At 54.5% G+C, this 26,812-nt stretch overlaps 1 protein-coding gene across 8 annotated transcripts in view; it reads left to right on the top strand.

The window, feature by feature from the left end:
* The first annotated feature begins 12,442 nt into the window (after positions 1-12,442).
* The window catches only part of NOS1AP (nitric oxide synthase 1 adaptor protein), a 43,675-nt gene continuing 29,305 nt past the window's right edge, over positions 12,443-26,812 (top strand). For 2 of the 8 annotated variants that reach the window (XM_071435695.1, XM_071435693.1), the window contains exons 1-2: positions 12,445-12,653; positions 22,233-22,304. In XM_071435695.1, coding sequence (XP_071291796.1) covers positions 12,549-12,653; positions 22,233-22,304 — 177 coding nt within the window. In that variant the 5' untranslated portion in view covers positions 12,445-12,548. Of the gene's footprint in view, positions 12,654-16,135; positions 16,318-21,738; positions 21,906-22,232; positions 22,305-26,812 lie in introns of those variants that run through there. The other 6 variants (XR_011680509.1, XM_071435698.1, XM_071435694.1 and 3 more) reach the window with 5 other exon arrangements.

Here is a 26,812-nt window from a genome sequence, read left to right as displayed (position 1 = left end):
GAACCTTCCCTTTACTTTTAAGGATCTGTTGCCCAAGGCACAGAGTTTGAAGAGAGGGAGAGGATGCCCAAACTGCCACTGTGCAGTCACATCATCCCCTTTTTTACCCACAGCTCTTTCCCAATGCACTGGGACCTCTCCCTTTAACAGAGGTCGTTTGGTCCCTGAACTCTTTTGCTGCAAGATTGAGGTGTGTGGCAGAGAAGCAGAGCTGTCCAGATGGAGTGGCTCTGGGACCTGCTTGCCCAGGTGCAGAGGCAGCAGAATTCCCTGTTTCTCAACTGGAGGGGGGCAGCAAACACTCCCTGGCCTCTCCACTCCTCTGAATCATCCCAATGCTGCAGGAGAGGAGGCTAACATGGAAGGGGATGCCCCCATCCTCCCTGCACACAGCTCTGAGCTTACTCTTCTTACCTGTGCCTTTTTCTTACCCTGAGCAGCAGCGTGGGTGGGCAGAGCCCCCTGCCCATGCCATACCCTCTGTGGGTGGGATTCCTTTTCCATGCCTGCCCAGAGCCACACTGTGACACAGCTTCCAGGGGGCAGCCAGCGTGCTTGTCTATCCAACCATCTTCCCTCTGCTTCAGCAGCAACCCTCCAGAATCCAACCTTGCCCTGGGCAGGGCCTTGCCAGGCTTCCCACAGGGTGGGAGCTATAGGAGCTGTGGGGCTGTGAAACCACGGGAGGGCTGCCAGCCCCTGCCCATGGGGCTCAGCACCCACAGCTGGGCACTGTCTGTGACAGACCCCATCCTGCTGAGCAGCCCTGGCAGGGGATTGATCCCCCCTCAGCACCCTCCCACAGCAGGAGAGCACCTCTGCACCTGGTGCTGTCTGTGCCAGGCCCCAGGAGTGCAGCCCAGGGCTCTGACCCGGGCAGGGGAAGGCAGGGGCAGAGCAAACCCTGCACCTCTACTGCCAGGGCAGGCAGGCACAGGGCCCTGGTGCCACCCAAGGGTCACCCTGCTGTGCTGGCAGCGAGGGCACAGTGGGGCAGGAAGGGAACAGGCAGGGGCACTGTGCTCATGCAGCTCCAGGCAGCTTCATGACAATGTTGTCCTACTTATTTAATCTTTGGGAAAGATGCCTGATGGGTTTTATAAAGTGTCTGAGTGCAGCTTATGCTCTTGGGTTGCAGGAAATTAAATGCCTTTTGGTTGTCTCTGAGGGTAGTAAAGAAAGAGCTCAGGAGCCTTATTAGGCTTCATTTCCATTTCTCTCCATGTTGAAGGAATACTAAATAACTTCATCTTGGTGGACTTGAAGTATCTGTCATTTGCTTATCTGCAGGACAAGCCACAGTATAGAGTATTACAAGCTCAAAATCGAAAAATAATCTTACTCATTTTCCCATTTACTTTATTTTTCACTTTTTTTTCCTATACCCATCATCCTGCAATTGTAAACAACTTGGGCAGCTGAAATACTGCTTCTCTCCAGTTTCACTGCCCTGACTCCAGTCCCTGAGACTCCCTCTAGAAATCCAGACATGCAAAGGCTCCCACAAGTTCTTATGCTGGGCTCACATTTCTCAATTAGAAGTCTCCAGGAAAAAGTGCATCGTATTTCATCTTCATTTTGGGCTCAGAAGAGTTTTCTCCTGTGAGTTTTGGATCTTTTCTTCTGAACAGAGCAGCCTGAGGGGGCCAGGCACAAAGCAAGTGCAGGATGAAGTGACTGAACCTGCCTTTAAATTGGCCCCTGAACTCCGCCCCTGAGTTGCTGCACCCAGGAAGGCTCCGAGGCCTCGGGACGGCAGGAATTGGACAGAAAGGGAATAACTGACCTCCAGGGAGGAAAGGCAGCTTTCCCTCGGGCTGCTGTCTGGCTCTACACCCCTGCTTGTGCCATGACTTCCCAGGGCTGCTGAGCAGGTGGTCGGGGTTGGTGGGAGGTGGGTGGAACTCAGGGCTCCTGGGAAGCAGGAGGGGGCTGCTTCTCCTTTTCCTAAAAACAGCACAAAAGGCCACCTGCTGACTTACTGCAAGAGATGGAATTTATGGTTTTTTGACATTTTTGTTTCCATGGGACACTCCTCTTTCATATTCTGTGTATTAAAATATATTTCAAATGATTGTTATGTCACAGGGAAGTGGCATAGCCATTTTCATACTGATCTGATTTATAGATTCATAAGCTTTAGGGCCAGAAGGGGCTATTATATTATGATCTGCAGAGCTGTGGCCAGAGTCACTTGCCTGATGATTCCCTGCTTCAAGCCCAGTGTTTCTGGCCAAGTGACAATCCATCTCTGCAGAGAGAAACCCTGTCAGAGCCAGAAAGCACCAAATGCTGGAGAATTCACATCACCTGCAGACACCCCATATCTGTGTGGCGTGTGTGGCAGTTGTCCCCAGCTGTCCCCAAAGCTCCAGCGTGGCCAGCTCCCAGCTCACTCTCCTTTAACACGGAGCTCTGTTCATAGCAGGACAGAAATCCTGCTGCAGCTGTCTCCTTGCAGAGATCTGGAGCAGTTTCAGAGCTGGCCCAGGGCTTGGCTGTGGCTCTGATGCAGCTGGCAGCTACCATGGGGCCAGGAGCATGCCCAGGCTCCCCTGCTCACCCTGCCCATCACCTGCCTTGTCCCCACAGACCTGAGCCTGTCACAGCCAGACACCACAGACCCTGCCAGAGCCCCCAAGCATTTCATTTATTTTCCTTTCCTTAGTGCAGAAGTGCCTGGGGGTGGGACCTGGGGTCTCTGCAGAGGTTGCTGCTCCAACCCCAGGGGTTGTGAGGACATTGAGGAATTGCTCTGATGTGAGTTGTCCATCTGCCACCTCCAATCCTCCAGGGAGTTTTACAAGTGAAGTGGGCAAAGACCAACTCATTCCCCACACTCTGAGGCTGCACAGGAGCACCAGCCCCAGTGCCAAGTCCCCTGGAGTCACTGCAGCAGCTGCAGGCACCTGTGGCACCATGAGCTGCTTCACCTGCACGCACAGCGGGGCACCAGGGATTAAGTGGACTCCAATTTTATCGTCAGGGTTCATTAGGTTAATTAACACTGTGGACACACTCTGTTAATCAGCTTTGCAATGGGAGAGTGGTTTCAGCAGGAGTCGAGGAGCTGCTCAGAAGCTGCTTTGCTAATGGTGCTATCCAATTTCATGCAACGGCACGGTGCAGGGAGATGATTAATGGGTTTCATGTCTCCCCAGCTGTGGGGACTGTCCCAGCTCCCCTCAGGTCAGAGGGACCAGGTCATTGCTGGCTGTCAGAGTGGCAGAGCCCCCTTTGCTCCTTGAACCATCTCAGCATATGGGCAAGGGAGAGAAGAAGTTTTTCAGTGCGGGTGTCAGCATCCCAGTGCCAGGCAGGGCCAGCCCGGCTGACCTGAGCCCACCCAGGCCAGGCCCCCACTGAGGCTCCAGCCAGCAGGGAGGTGCTGATGCTGACAGCAGAGAGCACTCCAGCACAGCACTGAGGCAGGGCAAGGCCTCAGGGACTGGTAACAAATTTGCCACACAAATATATCGCTGGAATCAAGGGTCTGATGGCATTTGGAAAGGATTTGCATTTTCATGTGTCTGAGAGGAAGATTAGAGACACCACCTTCAAAAAAGCTCTCATGGGCTATTCCCTCCTCCTCAGAACACAAAAAGTGACTTTGAAATATGAAACAGCATTGACTGCAAATAAGTTGAAATAAAAGTACTCATTGTGTGACCCAAAGGATTTCCTGGTGGGGAAAGCTATCACCTGAACAAGGAGGAGGATGTGATGGTGCTGGCTTGGAGCCTGGGCTGCCTGCAGAGCAGTGACACAGCTGTCCCTGTGGCAGGGGACAGCCCCGGGCTGCTGAGCTCAAGCATGAGGAGGGAGGGAGGTGGGAAATAAGGATCTTTTCCCACATGAGAAGGAGGAGAGAAGAGGTGGACATCAGAGTGTGCTGCAGCTAGGCACACTGACTGAAGGGCTGGTGCTCGGATAGCAACCCTCAAAACTTCCTCCCAGTAAATAAGGAGCATCTTTACTGGGATTCAGTGGGTTTAGAGTGGGCAACGGGGAGAAAACCCATCCCCATCCTTTGACTTTTGCAGGGACTCCGCACATCAGATAATTCTGTGTTGCTCTTTGATGAGATCATGTCTTTGGCTGTAAAGATAACAGCACAGAAACAGTGAAACACTTTGGCTCTGCTGGCATTTGAGTCGGGACAGCCCGGCAGTCTGATTTGAAAAGTTATCAGGAAAAGACACATTATGTGAATTAAAGTGTGTCTGACAGGCTCACTTTTAGAAGGCAGCTGAGCCAGAAGCCCTCAGCTGACAGCATTGGTGGGTCAGGGCTCAGCATTTCTGTCAGTAACATCCCTGCTGGCAGCATGCATCCCTGGATGAGGATGGGCAGGGCTGGGCTTTGCAGGCTGTGCCAAGCCCAGGGGCTCTCAGGGTGCTGCCCTTTCCTGGGCTCAGCCAGTGTCACTCTCATCTCTCCCTGTACAGTCGTGCTGGCATCAGTGGGCTCCTCTGGGGTGTTGCTGTCCTTGTGCCAGGGAGCCCAAGCAGCTGCACACTGGCTTTTCCCCCCATCCCCACAGAGACTCGGGTGCTGGTTTAGAGGCACAAACACATCCCTGTGCCCTTTTCTTACGGGCAGTAATTTCAGCCTCTGTTCGGGCTGCAGGAGCACCTTGTGCCACTGGAATCGTGTGCTCTGATGTTTGTTAGAGTGCAGGATTATTTTTCATTGATTTCAGGCTAATCACACAAAGAAAAGCAACATCTGCTGAGTGAATGGGCTCCCAAGGAGAATTAACTGCTCTCACACACAAAAGAATGGGAAAGAGTTGAACCAGCAAGATTCTCTTTAGCAAGAAGAACATTTATTTTTAGCGCCTCGTGTGGCCCAATCCCTCCCTCCCTCCTTTCTGACAGCACCAGCTGGAGGCGGGAAAATACCACTGGCACTGGCTTTTCTCCTTCCTCCCCATCCTCACATCCTGACCCCCTCACTGACTGAGGCACTCAGGAAAAAATGCAGTTCCTAGCAGGCCATCCATCTGCAGAGCACATAAACTTATATGCCAGTAAAATGAGAGCAAGTGAGATGATTTGAATCCATGCCAGGGCTCCCTATAGCACACAAGTCAGCTGCACAAAGGTGGAGTGGGGAGCCTGGGTAATAAGATGGAAGCAGTGGAGAAAAGTATCCTAACAAGAGTGTGGTAATTAGGATTGGGCTGTTTGTTTCCCTTCCCGGGAAGAGGCAAGCCATAAATCAGGGAGGCATCTGCCGTGCACGATCCAAGGGCTCTCAAAGCAGTAGGAAAAAGCCATCCATCACTGTTAGCAGGAGGAGGATTCGAGTTTAAATTACAGATACTCGAACTATGCATTTGCAATTGTTTGGAAACAAAGTTTTCCTTAATTTCTTCCCTTACTCTGGGAGGGGGCTGAGCCAGCTACAGCAGGGTTCAGCTGATGCCTAATCAGGCCCCAAAAGGAGCAGAAAGGAAAAATTAGGTGGGGACCCGAGGGCTCAGGTGTAGCTGCTGCCCTCCCCCTGAGCCCCTGCACCCACTCTCACCCTCTTTGCCTTCTTCTCTTCGTGGGCATTTTTCCACAGTACGTTTCCAAAATAACCTGGTCCTTGAAACCAAGGGAGGGACAATGTCAAGAGCTTTCTTCCTGCTGAACACGCCCTCTGGCACGAGTCCCATCCCACTGACCTCTCTGCTTCCCCAAGCCGCCTGCAGGGAAGCAGCTCCTGTGCCCAAGGAAAGCAGGCTCCTTCCCTCACCAGGCACCTGCTCACAGCCCAGGGCACATCCCTGCCCCCTGCTTTTGGACAGATGCCATTCCCTGCGTGCTATCTTCAGCTAAGGCTGTGAAAATGGTTCCAGTTGTATCCCAGCTCCCATCTCCTCGTGTGAGGCTCAGTTATCCCCCCGTGCCCACCCCACAGCCCGCTGCCACATCCCTGTTCCCTGCTCTCACCCCACTGGCACGCCCAGCACATTGCCACATCTCTTCTCAAACCTCCTTCCATCCACGTGTCCATCTGTCCTGGCAGCAGCAAGCACCCGAGCCCCCAGGCACTCACCTGAGCCACTCATCCCTCCTTTCCCCAGTGTCCAAGGATTATGTAAATTCTGCAGGACTATTAACTGTGCTGCTTTAATTCTCCCCTGGTATTTACAATCATTGGGATTTGGGAGCTGATATATATTATTGTTTCATCTGAATATATCTCCAGGCGAGAAAGTTGAGCTGCAAGCACAGAAATGTTCAGTGCCCAGATACGAGAGGTCCCTTAGGAGAATATATCAGAGCTACAGCGTTAGCATGTAAAATATGGGGGAGTGGAGTGAAATATTGCCTTTGCTGGCCAGCTCCTATCACCGAGGTGTGGGAAGGGCTGCGGGAGAAAGGCAGAGCTGAGGGAGGTTTCCCAGCTGGGGGCAGGGATTGGCACGGGTCCCCAGGAGCGCAGTGAGTGCCAGGCCAGGGGTTTGTGTGCGTGGACTCTGCCCCAGCAGGGCTGGGCACGGGCGGTGCTCTGGCAGTGCTGCACCCACGGGCAGCGCCTGCTCTGTGCCCCGGGGCACTCCCGCATGCCCTTGCCCCGGGAAAGGCGAGCAACACAACCACTCCACCGAGCCAGAGGGACCCTGCCAAGCCCGGGGGCCCCACACTGGCTCCCAGCCCTCACTCACCTCCCTCCTGAGCGACCTCGTGTCAATCCCCGGATAAATGCGGGCTTGTGGCAGAATTAATCACTGTGGCAGTTTACAAGGCAATTAAAGGAAGAGGCCATGTGTCTGATTATACAGCAAATAAGCCTTGGCGAATTACAAACGTATCAAAGGTAGTTCCAATTAACTGCAGGGATCCACGGGAGAGAGCACCCAGGATAATGCCTCCTCCTCTGCTTGGTGTCCTGCACTTGGGAACTGAGCAGTAACAGGTGTGAAGATCATCAGCTGCAGTCCCTCATGAAGAATGCCAAGTATTGTACTTATTTATCAGCCAAAAGTGAGGGATTGCTACCAGAAGCCTGAACAGCTAGACACTGCAATTAACATATTATTTGAATATGGCTACATGCTTGCCGCACAAATGAAGAAGATGTTCTTCTGGCTCCTTAGAAGTTAAGAAAAACCATATTCCTTGTCTCTGCTGCAACATAAAAGCCACAGCCAGCATCACATCCTCAGGATTGGGATCATAGGGACAAGATTAGCCTGGAGCCCCTGGTGTCTTGAGCACTTCCTGCAGAGATGGGAAGTCATGCTGTACAAATTCCTCCACCTAGAGACAAAAGCAACCTCAACACCTTTCTTTCTGCAGTGATTCCACCTTCAGAACAGCATCGTGACAAACTGGGAATGAATTTCAGATGATGTCGTGCCCCTGGAGTGGCTACAGGTGGCTGCAGTTGCCAGCCCATGGCACAGGCTCTCACTGCAAGGAGCATCTGTTCATGCAGCTACTGATTAGTTCACTGACAATTACTGCAGCTGATAAAGCTGAGAATGGTCAAGAGTGATGTTTATGCAGAGTGTGTTTCCCATAACACCATGTAAGGGTGTTTAATGGAGATAAGAGCAAGAGGAATATTGTGTGGGATGGCTCCTGCAAAGCTGTGAGATGTCCAGGGGATGTGGACACTGCCCCAGCCTGCTGTGGGAATACTCCTGCTCCATTTGTGGAAGTTCCTAGGGGTGGGCTCCCACTGCCACCAGCTCCCTGCCATGGCAATGGGGCTCTGGGTGCCCCAAACCTTGCAGGCTCTCACGGCTGCCCTGCAGGCTGTGCTGGGGCTGGCAGGGAGCAGTGTTAATTTTAGCCAGCACCTGCTCTGCTGCAGGGAGTGTATTTATTTCAGAAGCAAAAAAAAGTGCTTGTTTTTCTGAAACAAAAATGTTTCAAGACATGGGGTTTGTGGAGAACTTCCAAAAACTTGGGATAATTTCAAATGGAAAGGAAACCACTGTGTAAAGATTCAAAATGTCTATGAAAACAAAATGTGAGTTTTCAGGTGGTTTGATTAAGCAGTCTGTCTGAATCCCACTGGATATCAAAGATGTGTCTGTGTTTTCAAAACCAGCTCTGAAGCTGTTTCCAGGCCCACCTCTAAAATAAATAAATGCATATATAAGTGTGTGCCTGATGAGAATGAGCTCTGCCAGCTCATCAGAATAAAATGTCAGCAAATGCCAGCAAGTTCCTGACCTTAATTCCAACAGGCTTGCCTTCCTCCCCTTTCTGAAGTTATTTGCTTCCTTCCCAGACCCTGCTATTTAGCTGTTGATCACCATGTTTTATTGGGCAGAAAAAGCAGGCCCTGGTGCTCGCCTGGTGCTTCTGCCACCTGGGGCTGTGCAGGTGACTGCAGGGACAAGGTGACAGCCAGCCCGAGCCCACCACGGGCTCACAGGCAGCGACCTTGGGGATGCCCTGATGCCTCACAGGTGCCTCTAGTGCACTCTCCAGTTGTAGGGCCATGACCCTAAAACAGTTTGCTGCTGTAGGATTTTGTGGAAGGACATCAAAGCAATGGGGAGCACTGAGCTGTGAGCTGGATCCCACCTCTGCTGTGTGACTGCCTGCCTAAGGGCCAATTTTCTTTACCAATTACTGTGCAGAGCTGCAAACTCTGCCATCTGCTCTCTTCTTCTCGCAGCCATGCCCTGTGATGTTTCCCATTCCCACCTGCATCCAGCACAACAAAAACCATTTGCATTCCTGGCCAGAAGCCCTTCTATTATTTCTCTGGGAGGAGGAGCCTCCTGAGCACAAGCAGTGTGTGTTCCCCAAACCCACTGTGCTGTGCTGCATAAATGAGAGTTCATTGAGCCCTTCTTTGGGGAACACAGGCAGCAAGGGAAGGGGTACCAGCGTCCTGGGGCTGGGCTACATGCTCACCACTGCCACCTTTGAGGGCAGCTATCTTCTCCTCCTACAGTGCTGTGGCACAGGAGTTTTGGGGCAAGTTTTGGGTCAGGCTGCAGCTTCATTTTGCTGGCCCCAACAGTGTTGGAGGTACAAAGTGCTCTGCAAACATTGCATTTTAGGTTAGATAAAAGAGGTTCCTGCTATAGACTGTGGATATTACAGTAACATATAGGACTTTGTGGTGGAAAAATGTGGTATTTTCATCGTGGTTTTTTATAAGGGTGAGACTAGGTGTTGCAGTCTGACACTCACAGGCCAGCTTGCATTTATAACATATTTCTACAATATGATCTCTTTTCTAGCTCTGAGACCTGCCAAGACTTTGGGATGCTTTTGGATAAACTCAAACCACCCTGACCAGCTCTTCTGGGTCCTTTGCTGCTGGGCTGTGTGGCTCACTGCAGAGCAAGGCACTGGCGTGTTCCCAGGTGGGTGAGGATCATCTCTCCCCGCTGCACCCCGTGACACCCTGGATGCTGCTGGGGGGCTCAGGGCTGGAGGCGGCCCCTCAGCGGGCACACAGCGACACTTTATCTTTTGGGCTTTATCTTCTGATGGCATCAGCTGCACTAGAACATCCTCTCGACTTCACAGGATGCCAAAGCAGTCTGTGAATGGCAGCCGGGGCTGTTTCCCCGGGCTCTGGTGCACAGCAAGGGGGGAGCAGCCTACACCCACGCACACCCCGAAAGCTGGGGAGAGCCTGAGGAAGGCGATCGCGGACCCTCCGTCCAGTCTGGGTTTGCCGTGCCGCATTTCTCGGCCTTCCCAGGAGATGGCAGGCCAGCCTTACAAATCCACATCCCGCAGATCCCGGGAGCGGCGGCACCGGCACCGGCACCGAGCCGTCCCCAGCCCGCGGGGCTGCTCGGAGGGGTCCCGGGCGAGCCCCAGCCGTGGCTCAGGGGGGCAGAGTCGTGTCCCCTGCCACCCGAAGCCCGGCCCTGGTGGGGTCCCCTCGGGCTCGGGGGACACCTCAGCCCCCGACCGGCGGGCACAGACGGGCGAGCCCCGGTCCCGCCACCGGGTGGGGACGGACGGGAATGTGACAACGAGCAAACCGGTTACACAACCTCGACGGGTTATTCCAGGGCTCCTAATTATTGATTTTCAATGGGAGGAGACAGGTTCTGGACTTGTAGGCCAAACACGGGCGTGAGAGGGAATTTCCTTCCCGGCCTTCCCGGATCTCCTGTACCTCGTGGTGCCGGGGAGCTCAGCTCAGCCTGGGCTCGGCAGCCCGAAAGGCGCTCCCAGCAAGAGGCCGTGGTTTGGCAGGGAGCTGCAAGGGTAGGGAGGTGTAAGGTCACTGATCGCAGGGGGGAAAGAAAAAAACAAGAGAGACCCCGCTGATTTTTGTAACACAACGAGAAGGTGGAACCACCGAAGTGCCTAAGCTGCCTGTGCGAATGGCTGGAGCACTGCCTGAGGCAGTGAGTGTCCCCCGGTCACACCGGGCCATCGGGCAGGTGGCTTTGGGACAAGCTGGTCACAGCAGAGCTGCTGTCCCCTATGCTGCTGCTTCCCGTGCCTGTGGTGCAAAAGACCCACGAGCAACTGCAGAGGGAGGCTTGTCCCTTGGTCCAACCCCGATATTTAAAGAGCTGGCTCCGGGCACTGCAGCAGGCAGTGAGAACAGCCACCACACTGCAGGAGAAGCCAGAGGAGCAGGCTATGGACTGCCCAGGGCATCTGTCAGGAACTCCAGTGCTGCCAGGAAAACCCACTGGGACTGCCTGGAAGGTGCTGGTTTGTTCCCCAGGCTCTGAAGGCTTCCCATCAAATACCCATGCCTGCACCTGGGGGAACATCTCCCCGAGGGCACCATTCACTGGAGAGATGCTTGCAAGCCCTCCCACATGGAATTCAGTTCTTCCCCAAATCCTCGGGGCTTTGCAGACTGTGGAAATTCTACAGTCTGCAAGAATTGTGTCTGTAATCAAATTTAGCACAGGAACAGGGCTCCAGAGAGGCAGTGAGATCTCTGTCCCTGGGGATACTTGCAATATGCCTAGACACAGCCCTGAGCTGCTGCTCTAGTCTCGAAGCTGAAATTTACCCTGCTTGGAGCTTTGGATGAGAGGCTCTCAGGGGACTTATGTGGTGTCTGTATCATTCCTAGCACCTGGGACTTCCATGCTGTCAGCCAAACCTTTGCTAAACAGAAACCTTCAGCAAGAACCATGGAGGAGATCCAGGCTCAAGAATGTTCTACCACCAGCTTCTGCATGTCCCAGGCTGAAGTGAGTCCAAGCAGGTGCTCAGTTCTCTGCACCGTTTTTCCCCATGGATTCCTGCAGGCGCAGTCAAAACTGCAACACACGGCACTGATCCCCTGCCCTCCCCCAAAACCAGGACTAAAAGGTTTCAAGAGCCCAAGGCTCGCTCGTGTCTTGCTTTCAGTGGGAAATCATCCCTTGATTCACTTGTCCAAGCGCTGGCAGCTCTGTGAAATCCCACCCTGGGCCTGGTATGGGGAAACTGGCAGCACAATAGATGCTCACATACACCTCTCATGGCACGATGGAGCACAGGGATTTCTCAGCTTGTCATACAATTGTTTGTGCCCAGACTGTCAACCGGGCCCCTGGGGGTGGTGGGGAGTCCACTCAGTTTTGAGTGGAACAATACATTTCTCAGATGTGGCTGAAGTGCTGTGGCTGGCACTGAACTGTCTTATAAACTCAAGTTTCACCACATTGATTCAGGCTGAAAAATCAATGGCCCTGGGTCTGTTCTCCCCGGGGAAGGATCAACAATCAGTGCTGCTCTTTGCACTGCAGTCATTTGGAACCCTGAGGGAAGTGGGCTCTGGCTGTAGGAACATGCAGGCATGGCAGAGCAAGGACTTTGGGAATTGTGGTTCTCTTGTGGAGAGGAGTGCCTCTGAGGCCCATGTTGGCTCTTCAGGCACACACAGGGAGATGATCTTTGCAGCATCCGTGGGTATCCAAACACCGAAGGATGGAGCCCTTCCTCAGAATGCACTGTGCGTGTTGGGGTAAGGGATGCAACAGCCTGGACTTGAGGTCAGATCTATGTGAGTTGCTCCCCGAACATCTGGAAAACAGCTCTGGGCTGCTTTCGGTGGGTGGGAAGCATATTCACAGCTTTCGGGACATTGGTAAGGGAGGGCGCAGTAGGGCGGGGGGTCTGGTCTCAAGAGCTGCTCTTTCTTTAAGCGCAAGACGGAGATTTTCCACTTCCAGCCTGCTTGGTATCCACCGTGTCCGGCGTTGAGACAAAGATTTGCGTGCGGAGTTCCCTGGCGCGGCTCCCCAGCCCGGGGGAACGGGCGCCCGCTCCCGCCGGGGGGCGGCCGGCGCTGCCCACCCTCCGAGCCGCTCCCGAGGCACCGTTTCCCATTATCCCTTCTTTGGTTTTCCATGCATTTGAAGTTTGGCGGCGGGGCGCAAGCCCGGCCCCACGCACCAGGTGTCAGCGGTGCCGGCCGGGGAGGGGCACGGAGCCGCCGGTGCCGGGGCCGGGGTCGGGGTCGGGGCCGGGGCCGGAGAGGGGGGCGCAGCCTCGCCCCCGCCTCGCTCGCTCCGCGCGGGCGCGTCCCCGCCCCGGGGCCGGGCGGGGCGGGCCGGCGGCGGCGGCAGGGCCGGGCGCGCTGCAGGGCTGCCCGGCCGCGGGGCCGCCATGCCCGCCAAGTCCAAGTACAACCTGGTGGACGACCGGCACGACCTGCGCATCCCCCTGCACAACGAGGACGCCTTCCAGCACGGCATCTGCTTCGAGGCCAAGGTGAGTGGCGGGCGCGGGGGAGCCGCGGGGGTCGCTGCCCGGCGCTGCGCCCCGGCGCTCCGGGATGCCCGGTTTTCCAGCTCTCTTTTGGCATAGCCGAAGGGATTTTCTGCTTTCCCCGGAGCCCTTCCCCTTGGCGTTGCCTGGTCTCCCCTAAACTCAGCCGCGGAGTCGGGCGAGGCTTCCCGCCTGTACGGTAGGGATGCCCGGACTGGTGGGACGGGTCAGGCTGGAGTGGGGTCACCCTCTTGCTTCACCCCTGCATCCCTCCCTGGCCCTCATCCCTCCCGGGCTCCGCGTGGTGTTGCTCGGGGACGCTGGCCCCCAAAGCGGGGTCCGTGTGCCTCTTCCCCGGCAGGGAGGAGCGGAGGGCTCGGGCTGTGCTCTGCGGCTCCAGCGCTGCGGGCAGCGCCGCTGGGATGGGCACGGCTGGTGGGGTCTGCACGGCGCCCTGGACCCTGGTGCTCCTCTGCTGTGAGCAGCCGGATGGACTGTGTGCCATTGGCGGTGCAGGCGGTCAGGGACACGCACCCGAAATAAACGCTTGCTATTCTTCTTTACACACGTAAACCGTCCTTGCTGGTGGATTTGGCACGGAGCGCTCTTGGCTTTTTATCTTTTCTTTTCCGTTGGGACTTTTCATTCTCTCGCTCCACGTCGGCTGTGGCTCCCCGCAGGCTGGCACTTGCCATCTCGCAGCGGGCTGGCAAAAGCCAAGCTACCGAGCAAGGCACGCTGGCCAGCAGGAAACTGGGAAGGAGCTGGCCAGGAGATTTGGAGAGGGGAAACGTTAAATTCTGCCCCGTTTTTTCTTCTCGTGGGGAATACGGTTATCATGCTGACGGAGGTACTCAAGTGAGGTTGACTTAGGAGGAAAGCCTGGTGTAAAATGAGCGGCAGGAAGGCAGGCGTCTGTCACACACTGTTGTCTTCGGAGAACATGTGCTGTCAGGGGAAGAAAATTTGGCATCTAATTGTGTGCGATGCCCTCGGGGCAAAGGCTGCGCTCATAGGAAAGTGTCAAAGTGTTATTTTCCGCCTTTTCTTGGGCGGGAGGGTTCCTCTGCAGCGGCCATCACCTGCCCGATGGCAGGCACTGTGCTGCAGAGAGCAAAACAGTTGTTTATGGAGCAAACTTAAACCTTCCTTGCAACTATTTCCTGGGAAAGGCTGTTCAAGCTGAACTTCGCAGCCTTTTGCTCCTGAGTGATTGGAGCAGATTGCTGTTTTACTGGCAGCACCTGCTCACCCTTCACCTGCGGGGAGGCTGCAAAGCATCTCCCCTTCTAAATCCTGTGTGCCTCTTCCGTGCCAGCTTCGGGTGACCCGGCTGGGAGGCTGGGCAGTGGGACAGGGCGTCAGCAGCCCCTGGGTGTGCTCATGGCTCATCTCTGCTCCACGCTGCTGCTCTGGCTGCATTAGTGCAGTGCTGCATATTAGCCTTTGTTAGCTCCTTTCTCTTATTTGGTATCCGGTGGCACGCGCTATTGCCAAACACAATCCGTACCAAACCCGGCTTCCCAATTCCTGGGTTTCACCAGCAGCCCTTGATGCCAGATCCGGAATGCAGATGGCTGAGGCAATTACTCTATCCTTTTATTAGATTGCTCAAGATTAATTAAATGCTTACATTCCTTTACTTCCTTTTATCCCCAAGAATCCCAAGCTCTTACACCCGCCGCAGCTCTTGTTGCAGCCAGGCACCCAGCACGAGTCACAAAAATGTGGAACTCTGATTTAGAGCAGAACTTTGGGGGAAGATTAAACCAGAAAAATGCTCGTCTAGGATGTCAGGACTTGAGTGGCTGTCTCCTCAAATCCTCCTGGGGTAGCTGATCGTGCGGGCAGCCGGGATCCCGGTGTTCCAGCTCAGCACTGGAGCAGTGCTCTTTGCTCCAGCAGCCTGAGATTCCTGATGAGCTTGCTTGGGGCTCCCTGCAGGGGGGTAGTGTGGGCCTGAGGCAGTGTGCACTGATTTATTGCTTTAATTTTTAATTGTATTTTTACACTCGGACCTGCTGCTGTCTCTAAGTGGCACATGTGGTGGGTGCAGTGCATGTTTTGGTCCATCAGTAGCAGCTGGCATCAGTGCTGTTGTCCCCTTTGTCCCTCTCTTGAGGGAGTCTTGCCATCCTGGGTGACTGGGTGGCCACAGGCAGTCAGAATTTGAACCTTTGTCAAGCAGAGGGTGATGGACGTGATATGAGGTGAGCGGTGCTGTCACTTGAGCTGCGATGCCATCGGGAGGCTTGTGCCTCTCGTCCCCACTGGAGCCACTTGCAGCCATATGTGCTGGCACAGGGTCACCGAGTCAGAGCAAAGTGTCCCTAAGGATTATGTTAATCCATTTTCTGGAGATAAATCCAAGAGATGGAAAATCCCACTCCATCTTTTTAGGAACAGTAATGCATTTCACACTTTTGGATCTGTTTTCATTGGCCACTTCTCTTGGCACCAAACCCGGCTGTATCCCTGAGATGCCTTGGTCAGGCTGCAGGGAATCAGAGGAGCTGGCTCCAATGGGAGGCAGGATGTTTGTTTTCTTCTGTGTCTTGCAGTCTGAATTGTTGATTAAAATCAAAAGCCTGGCCTCTTGGGTTAGCTGAAACATTTGGATGAAAGAACTGGGAGCTGCAGCATGGTGCAAGGGGAATGGACAGAAATTCCCACTTGTGCAGTGGTTTTCTGGTTAAATAAACAGGGATGTAGAGAGGAAAGATACCTCCTGTACTCTTCCATGAGAAGGAGAGGGATGTGAGGTTACCCCTGATCTTCCCAAAGCCCTGGTGGTGCAGGACAAAACCCAAGGGCCACCTTGTGCAATGCCAGAAATTCTGTGTGTTCAGAAAGTGTGACTCAGAAAGGGAATGGAGTGGGGCAGTGGAGCCTGGTCCTGGACTCCAGACCCTGGTCTGTTGGAGTGCTGGGTGCTGCTGGGTTTGCTCAGGGAAGTTGTTACTGTCCCTCTCCTGGGAGCTGCTGCTGGGCTGGGGTTTCCCTCCTGCCCCAGGGGTCTTGTGGTCCAGAGCCAGGTCCCACCTACCAAATGCCCATTATTTGGAAACAGCTGTTACTCCCTCAGTCCCATGAATCCCTTTGCAGTGCCTTGATGTGCACAGTTTCCAAAGAAGGGGCAGGTGGCTGTGAGGACCCTCTCTGCTGCTCCCCGTGTGCAGGCACAGGGAGAAGTGGCTGCCCAAACACATCTCAGTCCTTGGTGGACCCAGTGCCTGTGGTCTGGGACTGCCTGGGCATCCCACATGCTGAAACCTGCTGTTCCTGATACCAGACCTGCTTGCAGGTAAAGGTGGGACTGGAGGTTTGGGAGGGTTGCTGTTCTGTGCAGCAGGTGGGGTTTTTGTGTTTGGCTGGTGAGGTGGATTTTATTCCCTTAAGTGGTCTTGGCAACCAGGCACTTTCTCTCATTTTTGTCAGTGCTTTTCTCTGCTTCCGTGCGTGGGAAACTGAAGTTGAACTGAGCATCTGCTGCTGTCTATGTTTGGAGATGGGACATGGAGGAGACTTAAGTCTGATCCATGATGTCTCTTCCTCTGAACCTCTCCAGCCCACCTGCCTGCCACCTTCCAGGGGCTGAGAGCACCGGCAGGCACTGCCAGTTGCTCCAAAGCAAAATCCTGTATCAGGGAAACGATTATAGCCTCAGGTGAGCACTAAGCAGGGAGTACATGTGTGTTTTCACTCGTGTGTATGTTTTTATGTACCTTGGGGCTGCAAATAACAGCATTGGAAGTGAACTGAATTGCAGGCAGCCCTGACCGAGGTGTTCACTTCCCCTCCACTGCTTCAGGCTCCCTTCCCAGCAAAGGTCCCTTTCCTGGAGGGCTGGGAACTAGGAGACAGGTTGTGTGATGCTCTGCACCAGTCTGGCTGGCTGGGAGAGAGCTGGCAGCTCTCTCTGGGGGCTGTTTGTACTGGCAGCTCTGGTGTGCTCTGTCAGGGCTGCTCAGCCCAGAGCAAAGCTGCAGTGAGCCTGAGCCCAGGATTGCTCGCCCCAGGCTATAAATAACCTTCCCAATTCTGCAAAGGTTCTCGTCTGAAACAGTGGCATATTTCTGCCATACTTGTGGAGTCGGTTCCTGGGCTGCTTAGTGGAGCTCTTAGCAAAGAAAACTCTGTCTGGCTCTGGCAAAGCCGTGTGTGCCCAGGCTGTGGGGCCGGGCACGTGGGCTCTGCAGATGCCCAGAGGTCCCGTGGGAGCAGCAGGGGTGGGATGCTGCCAGCCCAGCTTTCTGCAGCGCTCTGGGCTTGCACAGCCCTGCTGTGGCAGGGTGGAGGAGCAGGAAGCTCAGTCTCAGTGTGGGGGCAGCCTGCCTGGGGGGGTGGAAACCCAGCAAATGGACAGTCCTGCTGCACTGCCTGGAAAAACGTCATCCCTCAGCACCTGCTGGGTGTGGGCCCTGCTGCACCATCACCTGCAGCACAGGTGTCTCCCCTGTTCAGGTGAGCCCTGTTTTGGCTGCTGAGAGGGGAGAGTGGGTGTGGTGAGTGTCCTGGGGCCCCCAGAGCTCGGAGTCTCTGGCACTTGAGCCCAGGGCAGCTCCTAAGCAGGGCAAGTGCTGCTGGGACCAGCAGGCTCATGGGCACAAAACCGAGTGAAATCCACCTGAAACCATCCAAAACTGAATAAAAACAACCCCAAATGGAGTGAAAATGACCCAAAATTGAGTGAAATCACCCCAAATTGAGTGAAACTGACCCAAAACCAAGTGAAACCCTAAACTGACTGAAACCCAGAATTGAGTGAGACCACCCAAAACTGACTGTCCTTAAGGGCTCTGCCTGCCTGCTGTGAGGTCCCTGCTGTGTCCATGCCCAGTGTCCAGCTGTGTGGCTCTGGATGGCTCTGACACATGGCCTCAGGCTGCCAAGGCTGGATGTGTTGGCCTTGGGGTGCAGAGCTCTGCTCAGGGAGGAACTGGGCAAGGCTGAGGTGCCCAGCTTGGCAGAACACCCATAAGCTGGAATAGAAGCCAGGGCCTTTTTCCATTAAAGTCAGCTGGCATTGTGAATTTTCCATCCCTTTTGGCCTCTGAGCCTGCACCACCACAGTGTGAGTAAACTTCCCCCTCTGCACCCAGCAAGGCAGGGTGTTCCTGAGGGGCAGGACAGAGCCTGCCAGCCCAGAGCCTTGGCTGCCTGGGCAACTGGAGAGCAGGAGCAGTGGGACAGCCAAAGTCCTGGGAATGGGCTTCTCCCTGCTTTCCCTGACAGCACAGCCTGGGGAGAAGCCCTTATCAGACAGACTGCAGGCAGACTGGGTGTTTCCCAGTGCTGGAGAAATAAGGAGGTTTCAGACTGGTGCCTGAGCACTTTGTCCCTCACTTTGTGGCACATGTAGCAGGGTCAATGTCCCAGTACCTGGCACAGCCTCACACCACCCTGGACTCTGTAGAAATCTGGGGACCCTTGTGCCCCGCATCTGGCACTCCCATCTGGCTGCTGGTACCTCTGGTAACCCCTCCTGGCCCTGAGGGTGGCCTGGGGCTGGTGCCAGTGTGTCCCCTCCCACTGCCTGCCTGCAGCTCCTGTAACGAAGCAGTGGCTCCTCATCTGTGGGGTCTGTGGCTCAGGGTGGCTCTGGGAGCTGGAAGCTGGCAGGCAGCCAGGCCAGGCTCCCCTGTGAGCTGGGGATGATTCAGCCCTGACCTTTGCACGCAGTGCTGGGCTGGGAGCAGCAGGAAGGAGGCATCTCCTCCCCAGGAAGGCTTTGGCTGCCCACCTCTGCCTACCACCGATCTCATCAACACCCCTTCCAAGGTGTCCCCCGGCAGTGATGCGATTGGCCTTCGGTTTTCCGAAAATATCTGCCACCTGCTGCCACAGAAAAAGCAACTTCTCAAGAAAATTCGTTTCTGACAGAGCAAAAAACGAGCAGTATTCAACAGCCTCGAGGAAAAACGAGAAACTGAGTGACTTGTGCAAACAGTGCTTTGGCAAAGTGCTCCCCTTTGTTTTCTGTTTAAAAACCAAATTTATTTTTTCCCTGGCATTTCCCAGAACTGGGCAGATCTTTTGTAAGCTGTGGGCAGAGGGTGCAGGCTATGTGCAGGGGTCCCTGCCCACTGAGAGCCTGTTTGCATGGGGAGGGGACAGCAAGCAGAGTCCCTGTGGCTGCTGGGAAGCCTGGTGGGTGCTGCCACCTCCCACAGCAGGGGGAGGGATGCCCTTCTGGGGCTCTGGAAGGATGGATGGAAGGCTGGATCCCAACACGGGCATGAGGAGCAGCGGGGCATGTGAGAAGGACCAGAAGCACCCTACAAAAGAGGTGCTTCATGCTGGCATCACAGCCTCGAGCAGCGCTGGCCTTGGCAGTGTGAGGGCTGGCCCTGCCTTTGTGGGGCTGCCAGGGTGGCACCAGGGACCTCCCTGGCTGCCCATTCACCCAGAAGGTGGCCTTTCTTCCCCTAATTGGGCTGGGGAGGAGGAGGCTGCCCAGGACAGCCTGTGGGGATTTGTGACCCCCTGGTCCCACTTAGCTCTTGGGTGTGGGTGGGGGACTCCAGCTCTGTCCCTCCATCCCTTGGCAGGGTGGTGGGGCCGTGGATCTGGAGGGGATTATTTGGAAAAGCCACATGCTTTACATACACATGTTCTCCCCCTTGGCTCGCGGGGCTTGGGGAGGGCGAGTTCTTTCGCGGGTTTATTTTCTTTGTCAGCTCTTTTGCACAGCTTTATTTTCTTCCCTTTTGTCTCGGGCACCTTCCTTTGTCCTTCCTGCCTCCCTTTGCCGTGGGGTCAGCTGGCTGGCACGGATGCTGGCCTGACAATGGCCCTGCAGGGCTGGGACCACCTCTGTGTGCCTGGCACCTCGCTGGGGGCCCATGTGTGTTAAAGGAGGGCAGAAATCTGTGCCTGGCAGTGCCCATGCTTGGGGGTCTCTGAGCTCCTGCCCTGGCAGAGAGGGAGCTCAGTCTCAGGGGTGGGGTGAGTGGGAAGTATTGCACTGTGGAGGCTCTGGCTGCTTTGCTTATCTTTGTCTTTGCCTCACCTGCTTGTTCCCACACCTATTCCCATAATTAAAATTGGTGCTGTGAGTAGGAGGGCTGGAGGAGAGTGGAGCAGGAGCAGCCCTCATTGCCTGCAAATCCCTGCTGAATATAGATGGTTTCTCAGACCATTCCCCAACTCACCTGGGAAGTTGTTTAGCTGAAAGACCAGCCCCCAGGTCCACATTTTGGGGGGATATTCACCACATTGTGAAGGGTTACTCTTCTGCAGCACACTTGTCACATGTGATTTCTGCCCTGAAGGCAAAAATAATCTGGAGAGACTTTGTCCATCTGCTGAGTTGTGTGAAATGTGTAAAAAATACCTGCCTGCAGAGTGCAAGGAGAGGGGGGTGTTTTTGGAGCTGTGAGCATGGTGATTGTGAGCAGTGAGCCCACACTGGGGTGGATGTGCCATGGGCTCTGGTGGGAGCACCATGGGCTGTGGGATACAGCAGGATACAGCTCTGGACACCAGGCTGGGGAGCAAAGGTGAATCCTACAGCCTTTGTGACCCATGCCCTTGGTTTGGCTGCATGTGGACATGAGCTGGAGCACAGAAAGGACAGCATCAAGACAACCCTACTGCTGATGCTGTTTCTCAGGAGGCCAATCTGAGGAGGTGGTGCCTGGCCCAGGGTGGTGTCTGATTGTGCTTGCAGGGCACCCCAGCCCTGCTGGGCTCACACACTCACTCACTTGTGGCCACGGGGTTGTGGTGAGCAGCCAGGGAGCTTGGCATGGCTGGAATTCCTGTGGCCATGGGAGCCAGCTCTCCTGCCCAGCTGGCACTGCCTGCCCTGGCCTTGGCCAGGCACAGCCATGGCTGTGTTCTGCACCTGCCTGGGCAAGAGAGCACAGTGGAAGGAGAGGGATTTCCAGGCAGTGACCTCATGCAGCTGGGAATAGCTGGAGGAAGACAGGCTTCCTCTGGGTGCAAAAGTCTGCCCTTCTCATATAGGATGAGAATCCTGCTTCCCCAGGTGGTCCCTGGCAGAAAAGTGATGTGGGAAGGCTTAGTGAGGAAGTGCCATAGGGATGTTTGCCTGGCAGAGCAGGATGGGGCAGGGCTTCTTCCTTAGGTCCTGCCTGGTGACTGCAGGTTCAGGGCTCCAGCTGCCTCTGCCCTCCTCCTCAGCTCCTGCTTTTTCCTGATGGTTTCCAGGCCTCACCTCAGAGAAGGGGATGTACTGATGTCTGAGATGCCTCTCTCAGATGAGCTGCCCCTTTGAAGGGGTGGCAGACTCCGTGCAGGGGCTGTGACAGGGAACTGCTGGGAGCTGTGTGCTTTCAGCAGGGCCCTGAGGGGCTGAGTGGCCTGGGCTGCAATTCCCAGTTATGTAAGGCTGCCCTGCACTGTGCAGCCTGCACGGCACGTGATGGACACGCCAGCTGTTTGGGGTTATTTTTATATCCTCTCTCTGCACATCTCCTCTGAGCACTGACTGCCCTGTGCTGGTCACTGGGCACTGCCTCTGTGACCCCCAGGCAGGAGCTGCGTGCTGGGGATGGCCTGGCTGAGCTGCCACGTTGGGTCTTAGCAAGGAGGGCTCTCAGAAACACAGGGCTCCCTGAGCTTCTGGGGCAGGTCACACACAAAGCCCAGCTTTGGTCATGCATCCCCTGCACCATGCCATCCCTCCTTGGAGGTGGCAGTCCCAGTGCAGTGATGCTGGGAGAGAAATAACCCCTCTGAGCAGCCTCTGCCTGAGCACTTGTTCAGGCCCTTGGGCAGCCATGTCAGTGCTGCTGCTGGGAACCAGCCACCTGGGCTTCCATGGTGCCAGCAGAGGTTGTGGCCGTGCTCCCAGGAGCAGGAGCCCTGCTGGGTTTGGTGCCTGTGCTGCGCTGCCGAGGTTACGTCAGCCCTTGTGTGGAGATGAAGCGTGGGAGCACAGAGGGCCAGTAAATGGGCTCAAAACGCTTTTCTTCTAACTACACGTTTTTAGCGCTCAGCATTGACTCTTCATCGCTTGTCTGTTTTCTGATCCTTCTTCAGAATCTGCCCTCTTCCATTTTATTTTTAAAAAGGTTTTTGTTCCGCGTCTCTCCGTGCTGGGTCGCAGTGGCGCTGCCTTTGGTCCTCTTTGAATAGCAAAGCGGCTCCTTTATTCTGGAGGCTTGGCCTGGAGGCTCAGCATTCCTGCAGAAACAGCCACGGCTTTGGCAGGGCTGCAATTAAATAATGGAGGGCCTGTCACAGGACAGGTCGGGCTGGCTATTTTAGGGATATTCCAATATCCAGGTCTGTAATAGATGACTCACGGCAACCGAGGGGATACTTGCTTATACCTGTGTGCTTTGATCATGGCCTAGATGAGTGAGTCCTGCTGGCCCAACGGCTGAAATCATTTTATTGCTAGAAAAAGGGTTTTTGACTGCTTGCAGTGGTGTGGTGAGGGAACAGCTTCATGGCTGGAGGCATGCAGGCATTCAGGTGCAGCAGGCAAAATGCTGCTCATTCCCCAGAAGTGACCCTGGGTTCCCTCTGTGGATACCACTGGGGCCCTGGTGGGCCCATGGGGTTTCCAGGGCTGTTGGAACTGGACTAATCTCCTTTCTTTCCTTGCAGTACATCGGGAGCCTGGATGTGCCGCGGCCAAACAGCCGCGTGGAGATCGTGACAGCCATGCGGCGCATCAGGGTGAGTGTGCCCAGGCTGCTCCTTACCCTTCCCATCCCAGGCCTGGCCTTCTCCTCCATCTGCACCTGCAGCTTTGTCTCCCATCAATCCTGTCCCCCAGTGTATTGATAACTCTGTGTTTCTCTGTCCTCCTCTCCATGTCAGCTGGGCCTGATGCTGGCAGGCTGAGTGTGGCACAGAGCACTGTTTGCAGCACGGCTGTCCCCAGACACCCCCTGTGCTGGGGCTGTGTGTGTGCTCACAGTGCTGCAACCTGTGCTGCGAGGCAGGGGTGGGTTGGAAGGTGCATGTGGGATGTGGCACCCCGTGGGAACTGCAGGGTACCCGTGGCTGGGAGCATTTCCTCATTTGTCAGTCCCAATAACAAAGTAACAATAAGCTACTTGTGCAAGAGGTTTCTTAGGGTTTTACTGCTTGTGTAAGAGTTTCAGCAGCATGAAAATTCACGTGCTGTCTGGATATGGCAGCAGGTTAGTGCTAAATGGCAGTGTGCAAGGTGAGGTGCAGAGTAGCAAGCTCTGGGGCTGGCCAGCAGTGAGTTTGTTTCAGGGTGAGTAGGTCAGGGGGTATGATCTGGTAATGAAATCATCTGGCTTCCCAAAGCACTTGCAGCCAGGATATGGGACACCCTTGCTGTATAATGCTTGGCCCATAACCAAGAGAGGAGCTTTTCTTCTGCTCCCCAGCCTCTGGCCAGCACAAGGGCAAGGTGTTCACAGGGAGGGAGGGGAGCAAACCATGCACCCCAGAACTCGCTGCCCCCAGGCTGAAAAAAGCAGGAGCTTGACTGCTCTTCAGCAGGGGACAGCCCCTGGGGCCGAGCTGGCCCTGGGTGTGCTGGCTGCAGGCACAGGTGGTTTGCTCTGTCCTTGGGCCAGACCTTGCCCTGTCCTCCAGAGATGGCTCTCTCCTGGGAATAACACCCTGAACTGGAAGGGCCTGAAGGCACTTGCAGGGACAATGGGTAAAGGATGAGCTGTCTTTCTGCTGGTCTCATGGGATCCCATAAGCACCAAAGCTGCTCCTGTCGCTGAGCAGCTGCACCAGAGCTCTGCTCCTCTCAGCCCTTCATGCAGACTCTTGCTATAATCTCATTTTCTCTTTCACCAGAGGAGGAGAGGAGGATCATATCCCAAGATAAGGAGTATCATGTTCAAAGGACAGACATTTTGAGGCTCTTCTGTTTCAAACTTTCAGGGTGTAAATAGTTTGTGGGTTTTCCTCAACAGCTTTCCTACTTGTTCTCCTGTCCTCTCTGTGGGGGTTAATGTTGTGACTGGGGCATGACATGGGAAGGCCTTTATGGCATTAGGTTTGCTCACCTTGTGTCCAGACAGTTTGGGACAGAACAACTGTTATGTCATCAAGAGCTCTCATAAACAGCAGTTTCCTTCATTGCCTTCCAAGATGAGACTTTTGAACAAATGCACTTCCAGCCCCAAAATCACAGAACTCCACCTCACCTGGCACAACTTTGAGGGTTTAAGTAAACCCTCGAAGGGGGGAAAAATAAGAACACTGGAATGTCCTTGTTGACCAGTATGAATAAACTCAAGCACAGTCTAGAAAATTCACACAGCTCTGAGGGGCAGTGAAAGGACACAGAATAGGGTAAAATAATGGTTTCTCATGGTGAATGATGTGTTTGAAGCATGTGCTCAAGCTTTCTTCACTTAGTGTAAGACAGGAGAGATGCAAGTCATGAAAGGCCATGGAGATCAGATCTGCCAGAGAGACTTTGAATGTCTGTGTATTTGTCAGGGGGTGCTATTTGTGAGAGGGATGCCAGGATGGTTGGATGGATGGCTGTCTACAAGCAAAGCCCTCCCCTGGTGTGCTGTACTTTGCCCTGGATGTGCCTGGCAGCAGGAGGGACCACAGCATTGCTGAGGACATTTCTGGCTGGGCTGGGTGCTGGGGACTCCTTTCAGCTTGGCTGGAGCTGAAGTGATGCATGTCCTCCTTACAGAGCACAGCCACCCTTCTGCTTTAGGGCATAAAATAATCCCAGAATACTGGCATGGGGAAACCAGAAAAGAAAACAGTTTATTTGGGCACAGAAAGCAACAGTGAGGGATCATCAAGTCCAAGCAGCAGCAGTTTTGTGTGTAGGGTGTGAAGGAGCTGCTGACCCTGAGGTTTGCATCATTTTTAATGCAATCCCTGGTTTAGGGGCAAGGTGCTCTGTCTGAGTTTGTTCCAAGTGCTGAAGGTGGGGGACCCTCACCATCCCCTCTGCTGCCTCAACTCCCCTTTCTCAGTGCTACCTTTGCCATAGCTGCTCTCTGGGCTTTGCCTCTGTTTACCAAGTGATTTAAAAAATGACCCTGCAAAGAAGTGGGGGTGCTGCCTGCCCGAGAGTGGGGATCCCAGTGGGGAGAATGCCCTGGAAGCCCCCTGTGACTGCCTGTGCTGGGCTGGGAGCAGGAGGGGCTGGGACAGCAGCAGCATCAGCCCCTGTAGCACTGCCTCCCTTTTTCTCCCCCACACTCACTCGGGGCCAGGCGAGTGCTGCTTCCTGTTTGGATGGAGATCTGACCCTTGGCATGGGGGAGGACAGTGCATAGCTGACATTGCTGGCATGCCTGCCCCAGGCAGGCCCCCCTGCAGAGCAGAGCCTTGGTGTGGGCAGGACAGCTCCACCTGAGCAAGAGGGGAGGTCAAGCCCAAAGCTGGTCCCTCTTGTGGGTCAGGAACTTTAAACAGGGGGTTGGTGTTGCAGGCCATCCCCACAAATGCTGGTGATGCCATGGCCATCCTCATGGTCCTGGCCAGAGGGAGTTTCTGTCCAGAAGCTGGAGAATGTGGAGAATTCCCGGGATTCTCACAGCTCAGGATGAGGAGGGAAGGGGAGGTGCTCAGCTGAGTGTCTGCTTTTGGTTCCTGCATGGGCTGGGCTTGCTGGGCACACAGCCCTCTCTGCACTGCACCTTGGTGTAAATCCCTGGCCCTGAAATGACTCGGTGGAATGGGACATTAGCCATGCTAAAGATGCACTTGGAGAGCAATTTTGTGAGCATCTGCTGCAGCTTTCCTTCAAACCCTACATGTCTCCTGCAGACCACTGATGGCCACATACATAATAAATGCAGTAGACCAGGGCTTGTTTCCTGGGCAAGCAGGGGGGCTTCTCTTAGTACAGCTGGCTCCTGTCTGCTGCTCATCCCAAACAGGGTGACCCAGTCCACGTTGCTTCATGCCCTGAACTGCTGGATTTGGCTTCCCAAATGCTCCTTGGCTCCTCTGGATGTGAGATACAAGGAACTGATCAGTAAGTCCAGGAAGTCACCTGGGCATCCAGAAGCCCCAAACTAAGAGTGGTGTGTCTTCCCAACCCTAAGGATTAAGAGCTGTTGCAGATTTCAGTTGAAAGTGCCTGAGCAGGTGGCTTTTTCCTGGTATCTTTTTCCTTCCCCTCCCTTCCCAGTGAGCTCATGGGCCCTCAGTGACAATGACAACTGTATATTTTTTGCATTGTCATGATGTAAATTCATGCAAGTGCTTTCCTCTCCATGCCCCTGGCATGTCTCCAGGGCAGCCAGTGCTGCCTTGCTGGGGCTTGGTGCCATGGTTCTGGAGAATTTGGAATCAGCCCTTTTGGATTGCTGAGTGCAGCTTTGATCCAGGTTTTCTTTGGAGCCAGGAAGGATGAAAGCCTATATAGGCACTTGGTAAAAGCTGTGGAAGTCTTCTGCAAGGCTGTTTCTGGGAAGTGTCCAGCTGAGTTTTGCAGGCTCAAAACAGGGAGGCATTCCAAGCACTTGAAAATCTTGCTCCTCTACACCTCCTACTCTGCCAGGTACATCTGATTTTGTGGGACTTCTGCTGCTTTGCATAGCTGAGCTCAATTTTAGCGAATTGGCAGAATTGCTGAATTTCTACAAGCTTGTGTAAAGCAAGATTTCACATCCTCTGCAGGCCACGGGTGCAGTTGGACTGGTGTGAAAATTGATGTGTGTGGCCAGTTACTGGTGTAGAGCTCCTGGTGTAACTCTGAGCTCATTTAATTGGAATATTTCTCAGCTATTCCTGCTCCTGCCATGGTGAGTTTTTAAAAGCATGAGGCCATTTACAGTGATGCCTTCCTTTTTTTTCTTCTTTTCTCTCACCATGCACAGGTGTCTCTTCTGTAGAAAGGAGCAGGATTTGGGAGCAAGCTGGCCCTGCATGCCTGGGGCAGCCCACCCCTGTCTGTCTGTGAGGACCAGCACAGTGGGAAATGGGCTGGCCAGGAGATGCTCAGGTTTTGGCCACATGAAGAGCACAGCCTGCTTGGTGCCAAGTCATGGCACTTGGTGCAAGGTGAATTATTGACAAGCTAATGACTTGATGTGGTTATCCAAGATGAACAAGATTATGTTGTATTAGATCTGGGAGGAACTGAAAGGATGTCTGTAATAATTTCAGTTCCTCCTTCAGTGCTCTGACAGACACAATAAAGGGGTGAATCCTTCTGGGAGTGCTTGCATTTCTCCTGGCATCACCAGTGCCACTTAATGTCATAATAA

This window comes from Agelaius tricolor, unplaced genomic scaffold (genome assembly GCF_023055355.1).
Source record: "Agelaius tricolor isolate 1412-34295 unplaced genomic scaffold, bAgeTri1.0.p SCAF_11, whole genome shotgun sequence".
NCBI classification, from domain to species: Eukaryota; Metazoa; Chordata; class Aves; order Passeriformes; family Icteridae; genus Agelaius; species Agelaius tricolor.
The sequence above is the reverse complement of the archived record's forward strand: the minus strand, read 5'-3'. Positions and strand labels throughout refer to the sequence as shown.